The sequence below is a fragment of the Anomaloglossus baeobatrachus genome, chromosome 2 (genome assembly GCF_048569485.1).
Source record: "Anomaloglossus baeobatrachus isolate aAnoBae1 chromosome 2, aAnoBae1.hap1, whole genome shotgun sequence".
Taxonomy (NCBI): domain Eukaryota; kingdom Metazoa; phylum Chordata; class Amphibia; order Anura; family Aromobatidae; genus Anomaloglossus; species Anomaloglossus baeobatrachus.
This window is the reverse complement of record NC_134354.1, coordinates 461,619,755-461,628,949: the sequence shown is the minus strand read 5'-3', so window position 1 is coordinate 461,628,949 and position 9,195 is coordinate 461,619,755. Positions and strand designations below refer to the sequence as shown.

Sequence of the window (9,195 nt, the reverse complement as noted above, 5' to 3'; positions counted from 1 at the left end):
AGGAGAGAGGCTGAGGCTGGGAGGAGAGAGGCTGAGGCTGGGAGGAGAGAGGCTGAGGCTGGGAGGAGAGAGGCTGAGGCTGCGGGCAGAGAGGCTGATGCTGCGGGCAGAGAGGCTGATGCTGCGGGCAGAGAGGCTGATGCTGCGGGCAGAGAGGCTGATGCTGCGGGCAGAGAGGCTGATGCTGCGGGCAGAGAGGCTGATGCTGCGGGCAGAGAGGCTGATGCTGGTGCAGCATGGGGGATGGAGCACGTTTGGGAGTGCGCAGCATGGCGGATGGAGCACGTTTGGGAGTGCGCAGCAAGGCGGATGGAGCACGTTTGGGAGTGCGCAGCATGGCGGATGGAGCACGTTTGGGAGTGCGCAGCATGGCGGATGGAGCACGTTTGGGAGTGCGCAGCATGGCGGATGGAGCACGTTTGGGAGTGCGCAGCATGGCGGATGGAGCACGTTTGGGAGTGCGCAGCATGGCGGATGGAGCACGTTTGGGAGTGCGCAGCATGGCGGATGGAGCACGTTTGGGAGTGCGCAGCATGGCGGATGGAGCACGATGGGGAGTGCAGAGCAAGGCGGATGGAGCACGTTTGGGAGTGCGCAGCATGGCGGATGGACCACGTTTGGGAGTGCGCAGCATGGCGGATGGAGCACGTTTGGGAGTGCGCAGCATGGCGGATGGACCACGTTTGGGAGTGCGCAGCATGGCGGATGGAGCACGTTTGGGAGTGCGCAGCATGGCGGATGGAGCACGTTTGGGAGTGCGCAGCATGGCGGATGGAGCACGTTTGGGAGTGCGCAGCATGGCGGATGGAGCACGTTTGGGAGTGCGCAGCATAGGGGATGGAGCACGATGGGGAGTGCGCTGCATGGGGGATGGAGCACGATGGGGAGTGCGGAGTATGGCGGATGGAGCACATTTGGGAGTGCGCAGCATGGCGGATGGAGCACGTTTGGGAGTGCGCAGCATGGCGGATGGAGCACGATGGGGGGTGCGCAGCATAGGGGATGGAGCACGATGGGAGGTGCACACCTCCCCCCAACACACAGACACACACACACACACACGCACGCACTGCACAACACACCGGGAACCACAAACAACTGCCCTACACAGACACCCACACACAGACAACGCTGCACACACACAACACCCACCACACAAACACCGCGGCACACACAAATATACGCACATACCGCACGACACACACATTGCACAAAACATACCTCCCCCCAAAACACACCACACACACACAAACCGCACAACACACACACACACAACGGTTCAGACACACAGCGCTCCACAAACAACGCAACACACATACAACACCGCTCTCACCCCCCGTCACACCCAAACAACACCCAGAACACGTACAGCGCCCTACACAAACACTTGGTAACTACACACAACAACATCTATCCATCCATCCATATCTATAACAAAAATCATACATGAACTACACAATACGTAAATTCTAGAATACCCGATGCGTAGAATCGGGCCACCTTCTAGTACTTTTATAATGGTTCAAGCCAGATTGATATAAATGTTCTTAAATGTTCTTTATTGTAACAAACTGTATGTATGGCTACAACCATGCAAAGCCTTTCATGTTTCATTGCATTTTTTTTTTGTTTTATCTCTATTTGTGGGTTTGCCTTGGTCTGCAGCCCTGCTTATTGTAACCAACCTTTTTTTTTATTGAAAAATTAAGAGATTAAAAATGCCCCCATAAAACATCAAGGGCTGCAGCAAGAGTTCAGAAATGGAAGAGGTGGTGGGTGACCTGGCACTTCAGAAACAGCAGTTGGGAGCAGGGGTACAGCATGTTTTGGTGTACTTACTCATGAAGTGCAGTATGTCCGCTCACTCATCTAGCAGCTAGTACTCTAGCAACCAACAACAGTGTTGCTGGTAGAAAATGAGTTTTCTTTTTTGGCCCATGTGCACATACTGTTTATTTGTGGAGTTTTTTACCTCAGTATTTGTAAGGCCATATGCACATGGTGAGTATTTGGAAAGTATTTTACCTCCGTATATGTAAGGCCATGTGCACACATCCAGTATTTGGCAAGTTATTTTTACCTACCTCAGTATTTGCAAGTCAAGACCAGGAGTGGGTGAATAATACAGAAGTGGTGCTCATGTTTCTATTATGCTTTTCCTCGGATTTTTTTCCACTCCTGGTTTTGGATTACAAATACTGAGGTAAAAAAACCCTCAAAATACTCATCCTGTGCACATGGCCTTACAAATACTGAGGTAAAAAATGTACCAAATACGCAATGCGTGCATGTGACCTTTCTGTTCACGATGATGGGTGTTTATTAGTGAAGAATACATACATCTGAAAATCATTAGTCTTTAATACATCCATAGTTTATATATGCTCTAACACACCACATCACTCTGTAGGCGGTCCCTGTACAGCTAGTAAAATGGCACATATAAAACGGATGTCTACTCCAGTGTCCAGAACTTAGGCACCTCGCTTGGTAGGAGGGTTGTGACTGGAAATGCAGTAACATTAAAAGTTTACTTTGCACCTTGTCCCCTTGTTTAGAACAATCTCTTCCAGACACAAGTTATATAAAAGCAATAATGTTCTCGCTCATCTATTTACACCGAAAATAAATGCTTTTTTTGGGGGAGGGGAGGTGGGAAGCACAATATAAAGCAACATTACGGGGGAAAATGCCACACACATTTATACTCTGCAGAATGGTGCTGCAGCCAGGCGGGGTGTTCGTAACCCAAGATAATTTGGGTACATATCGCTGTGGATCTGGAAGGAGGAGAAGCTCCAGTTCTGGGCCCACTTCGTAATGGTAGTGATGAAGGTGTGAGGAAACCATTTTTGCTAGAAGACAAAACTCTCATATTAGCTAGTGCTTTCAGTACACTAAGTCTACTTTAACATGGTCTGTAAACAGCAGGGTGTAAAAATGCCCAGAAGGGTTGTCTTGGCCAATGATCATGCCTTAACATGGTGCCACAAGTCTACGACGTCGTATGCATTCCCATATCCAGCGCGGTGTGACACGCTTTGCATCGTCAGCACATTCGGAGGCATCACCCATCACGTGTGTAGCAGAAGGAATATCAAACTCAGGGACCAGATCACCATCATAGGCAATGAAGTAACGCCGCAGTTTCGGAAACTCCTCCATGGAAGATGGGAGATAAAGCTTCACACCACTGAAAATATCTAGAAGAGTCTAAAAACACATTTTATGAGTAAGAATCAAATTGCCAAACTCTGGACTTAGACAATGCAAGTTAATACAAGGACATTCCTATAACTAGTATAGTTACTGGTTTTAACCCACTATTTCCTTTCTTATAGTCCCCCACATCTTCATTTTTAATTAAGACGTGCAGCATATTCATAGTAGATTGTAAACAAGAAGAACAAAAACCAAGAAAGTAGTAAAAAGGTTTTTTATATTTTATTATGCAAAAGTTGTGAGTACTACAAAATTAAAACATAGTAGATGTATACTCACTTTGGAGGTGGTTGTAGATTGTAGCACATTGTGTCCATTGCTTTGGTTAGAATTTGTTATTTTAGGCTGTGGAGAAAAATAAGCATTGAAAGAAGGACATAACCACAGGAGAGCAATGGACTAAAACAGGTGGACATGTGAACATCGCATACTGTGTTCAGTGGCCGTTTTTTTTTTTTTGTTTTTTTTTAAGTTTTTTTCCACAACCACAGCTACTGACCATGGTTGCAATTCAAAATTACCAGATTTTTTGGATTATAAGACGCACTTTTCCTCCTAAAAATTTGGGAGGAAAATGAAGAGTGCATCTTGAAATCCGACTATAGCTTACTGGGAGGTGGAGAATTGGCAGGGGGCTCTCTGTGCCGGCGGCCTGCTGGCTGCCACTCTGTGCGAGTGGCCGGCTGGCTGTGCGGCGGGTGTCCCAGATGGTCTGTCCGCGGTCCGGGCTTCAAATGATGGCGCCCGGAGTCAGCGCATACGCAAATTGAGCTCTTGGATGAGAGCTCCATCTGCGCATGCGCCGCACCAGGCACTATTTCTTTGAAGCCCAGAGCCTCTGCCTCCTGTGACCCCGCTTTACCACTGCTGCCACCCCCCCCCTCCAGTAAGACAACACTGGAGTATAAGACGGACCCCATTTTTTTTTCTCTCTAAATTGGGGGTGCGTCTTATAATCCGATGCGTCTTATAAAACTAAAAATATGGTATAGATTATGTTTTTCTATCTTTTTACTGCGGCCTTGTTCTTTATGTGCACTCCAGGTTTTGCAGCTTTATGGGTTGTAAGCTTGCCCATTACACACACGTGGAGTGAAAATGCCTGGTAAGAATGGCTACAGTACTAATGCACATGGCCAGGAGCAATCTTATTTATGTGAATAGAGCAACTCCAATAATGGAGCATTGTTACAGTGGAAGTGGAAGAAACATTATATGGGTTCATTTAAGGACTGTGTAGACAGGGCAACAGTGAGAGGTAATGTATGTCACAGCAATGAAAGGTAGACAATCACAACGGCCATACATCTCTGATTGCATAGACACTTTGCGCATCATAACGATTGCCACATGTTACAACAGTATTGTATTGCCAGGAAGATCTCCATCTAGATCACAGCTACACAGCTGAGATCTGCAGAAATGCTGCTGTCCTCTCACACACGGCGCTCTGCTACCGTGTACCATGGCAACCATCGGCATCACGTTACTTCCGATTGTGACCAGTGAGTACAAGCTTACCGCACCAGGTATATAATTCAGGCTGTCACAGTTTGACAGCCCGTTATAAGGGGTTAACAGGTGCGGGTGGATCGCGGATCCACTCGTGCCTGGGAGGCGCACGTCAGGTGTTCAAATCAGGTGACACGTGCGGGGATCTCTGCCTGCGGCATCCGGCGGGGATTACCCTGATGCAATCCATGACGTACCCAATATGTCATAGGTCGTGAAGAGGATAAGGGACTTTGAGGATCCTATGTGACAGTAAATACCCAAAAGTGACACTTTTTTAAAAACTGCACCCATCACACTGCTCAAAACCACAGTCAAGAAGTTGATTAACCCTTCGCTTCACAGGAACTAAAGCAATGTGAAATGAAAAATTAAAAACTTGGGGCTAAAAAGGAAAATTTTCAATTTTTATAATCAAGAATAGGAAAAAGAAAATGGACCACAAAGTTTGTTGTGCAATTTCTCCCGATTGCGCCAATACTGTACATGTAAATCGGGAGCTACTTTCAGGAACAGTGGAAAGCTCAGAAGGGAAAGATCGCCACGTAATGCAGATTTTATTGGAATGGATTGCGGGTGCCATGTCACATTGGCAGAGCACCTGAGATGCAAGAACACAGGATCCCCCATAACTGACCTCATTTTACAAAATACACCCTACATGAACTCATTGAGAGGTGTAGTTATCATATTGACACCACAGATGTGTCACAACATTTTATACAATTGGGCAATGAAGAAAATTTAATCTTTTCCACAAAAAATTTGTCTTAGCCCCAGATTTTAAATTTTCACACAGGAAAATGGGTAACAATGACAGTAAAATGTAATTTCAGCAGAGTATGGCAATACCCCATATGTGGCTGAGCAGAGCAGCTTGGCCAGACAGTGAGACTTGTGAGCACTATTTGACCCTTGGAGCATAGATTTTCCTAAAATACTTTGCGACTTCATGTACAGAGCCGCTAAATGCCATAAGAGCAGAACCCCCCTTAAGTATCCGCATTGTGGAAATTATACCAATCTGTCAATTTATCCACAGGTGTAGTCACGATTTTGGCTCCATGGGCGTTTTTCAGAAATAAGCAGCAATGGGTGTTGCGGAGTGGAAATTGCAAGTCTGCCATTTTAGAGCCCGTACATTGTAGTGCCCATAGATTGTCTCCAAAAGCACTAGCTGGGCACACCTGGTAAATTAAAGCAGGCTCTCCTCATCTACAGAAATGCATATTGTGGGGTTTACGCTAAATGTGGAGATCAGAAGAGAGGGGGCATTTTGGATTTCGGAGCACAGATTTTTCTGCCAACGATTGGAACCCCATGATCACGTTGCAGGGGCCTTGATCGCGTGGGAAAAGTTAAACACCCAGAGGCAGTGCAGGCACCAACCCTAGCTGTGATAGCCGAAGCTCTGCTATCAATTAAGGCAACCTCCAGGCGGGGATCGTGCATGCACAGCTCCTGTGCCTGAACAACCACCAGGACATAACGGTACATTCATTTGCGGGAATGCACTGCGATATAGGAGGTAGGGAAATGGTTAAAAGAAGAGTTTTGCATATTTAGAGATTTATCACCCAAAAGACATATGGTGATATATGATGAAAGCGTGGGACATCATCAATTAAGGGCAGTAACACTGGACAAGCAGAGAGGATATGGTTGGGAAAGTCCATCATGTATGATATAAATTGCCTCAGTCGACAGCCCCTAAAGCAGAGATGAGAACTCGGGGTAGATGGTGGGCATGTAACAAGACTTCTCCAAAATGAAGAAATGTGCAAAGTTTTATAAACTTTGGCTCTGGTAGTTAGATCTAGCTTGAGACAAGTTGGTTTTGAATGAGGACCTCATGCAGACTCCAGTTTCTGTGAATGTAATCAAGGAAAGTCCTTCTAAGTCCCAGGGAAAAACAAGGTTTACCAAACAGGGAAACTACTGGAGAATATAGCTTATATTTAAAGCAAGCTGCACTCCGAGAGGCAAGGAAAGAAGGGAATTTTGTTTACTTACCGTAAATTCCTTTTCTTCTAGCTCTAATTGGGAGACCCAGACAATTGGGTGTATAGCTACTGCCTCCGGAGGCCACACAAAGTATTACACTTAAAAGTGTAAGGCCCCTCCCCTTCTGGCTATACACCCCCCCGTGGGATCACGGGTTCCTCAGTTTTAGTGCCAAAGCAAGAAGGAGGAAAGCCAATAAACTGGTTTAAGCAAATTCATTCCGAAGGAATATCGGAGAACTGAAACCATTCAACATGAACAACATGTGTATACAAACAAACAGGGGCGGGTGCTGGGTCTCCCAATTAGAGCTAGAAGAAAAGGAATTTACGGTAAGTAAACAAAATTCCCTTCTTCTTTGTCGCTCTATTGGGAGACCCAGACAATTGGGATGTCCAAAAGCAATCCCTGGGTGGGTAAAATAATACCGCGTGATAGGGCCGTAAAACGGCCCTTTTCTACAGGTGGGCAATCGCCGCCTGAAGGACTTGTCTACCTAGGCTGGCGTCCGCCGAAGCATAGGTATGCACCTGATAATGTTTGGAAAAAATGTGCAGACTCGACCAGGTAGCCGCCTGGCACACCTGCTGAGCCGTAGCCTGGTGCCGTAATGCCCAGGACGCTCCCACGGCTCTGGTAGAATGGGCCTTCAGCCCTGAGGGAACCGGAAGCCCCGCAGAACGGTAGGCTTCAAGAATTGGTTCCTTGATCCACCGAGCCAAGGTTGACTTGGAAGCCTGCGACCCTTTACGCTGGCCAGCGACAAGGACAAAGAGTGCATCCGAGCGGCGCAGAGGTGCCGTGCGGGAAATGTAGATTCTGAGTGCTCTCACCAGATCCAACAAATGCAAATCCTTTTCACATTGATGAACTGGACGAGGACACAAAGAAGGTAAGGAGATATCCTGATTGAGATGAAAGGAGGATACCACCTTAGGGAGAAACTCCGGAATTGGGCACAGAACCACCTTGTCCTGGTGAAACACCAGGAAGGGAGATTTGCATGACAGCGCTGCCAGCTCGGACACTCTCCGAAGAGACGTGACCGCTACTAGAAAGGCCACTTTCTGTGAAAGGCGAGAAAGGGAAACATCCCTCATAGGCTCGAAAGGCGGCTTCTGGAGAGCAATTAGAACCCTGTTCAGATCCCAGGGCTCTAACGGCCGCTTGTAAGGAGGGACGATGTGACAAACCCCTTGCAGGAACGTGCGTACCTGAGGAAGTCGTGCTAGGCGCTTCTGAAAAAAGACAGATAGCGCTGAGACCTGTCCCTTGAGGGAACCGAGCGACAAACCTTTTTCCAACCCGGATTGCAGGAAGGAAAGAAAAGTAGGCAATGCAAATGGCCAGGGAGAAACTCCCTGAGCAGAGCACCAAGATAAGAATATCTTCCACGTCCTGTGGTAGATCTTGGCAGAGGAAAGTTTCCTAGCCTGTCTCATGGTGGCAATGACCTCTTGAGATAATCCTGAAGTCGCTAGGATCCAGGACTCAATGGCCACACAGTCAGGTTGAGGGCCGCAGAATTCTGATGGAAAAATGGCCCTTGAGACAGCAAGTCTGGCCGGTCTGGTAGCGCCCACGGTTGTCCTACCGTGAGGTGCCACAGATCCGGGTACCACGACCTCCTTGGCCAGTCTGGAGCGACGAGGATGGCGCGGTGGCAATCGGACCTGATCTTGCGTAGCACTCTGGGCAACAGTGCCAGAGGAGGAAACACATAAGGGAGCCGAAACTGCGACCAATCCTGAACTAAGGCGTCCGCCGCCAGAGCTCTGAGATCGTGAGACCGTGCCATGAAGGCCGGAACCTTGTTGTTGTGCCGGGACGCCATTAGGTCGACGTCCGGCATCCCCCAGCGGCGACAAATTTCCTGAAACACGTCCGGGTGAAGAGACCATTCCCCTGCGTCCATACCCTGGCGACTGAGGAAGTCTGCTTCCCAGTTTTCTACGCCCGGGATGTGAACTGCGGATATGGTGGATGTCGTGTCTTCCACCCACGTCAGAATCCGCCGGACTTCCTGGAAGGCTTGCCGACTGCGAGTTCCTCCTTGGTGGTTGATGTATGCCACCGCTGTGGAGTTGTCCGACTGAATTCGGATCTGCTTGCCTTCCAGCCACTGCTGGAAGGCTTGTAGGGCAAGATACACTGCTCTGATTTCCAGAACATTGATCTGAAGGGTGGACTCTTGCTGAGTCCACGTACCTTGAGCCCTGTGGTGGAGAAACACTGCTCCCCACCCTGATAGACTCGCGTCCGTTGTGACTACCGCCCAGGATGGGGGTAGGAAAGACTTTCCTATTGACAATGAGGTGGGAAGAAGCCACCACTGAAGAGAGTCCTTGGCCGCCTGAGAAAGGGAGACGTTCCTGTCCAGGGACGTCGATTTCCCGTCCCATTGGCGGAGAATGTCCCATTGCAGAGGACGCAGATGAAACTGCGCGAAAGGGACTG

General features: G+C 48.3%; 1 protein-coding gene across 1 annotated transcript in view; it reads right to left on the bottom strand.

The window, feature by feature from the left end:
- Positions 1-1,544: 1,544 nt before the first annotated feature.
- Positions 1,545-9,195, bottom strand: part of LIG3 (DNA ligase 3) — a 55,342-nt gene continuing 47,691 nt past the window's right edge. Inside the window, exons 20-21 of the mRNA XM_075336322.1 lie at positions 3,502-3,567; positions 1,545-3,213 (exon numbers count right to left, since the gene is read on the bottom strand). Coding sequence (XP_075192437.1) covers positions 2,977-3,213; positions 3,502-3,567 — 303 coding nt within the window. The 3' untranslated portion in view covers positions 1,545-2,976. The remainder of the gene's footprint in view (positions 3,214-3,501; positions 3,568-9,195) is intronic.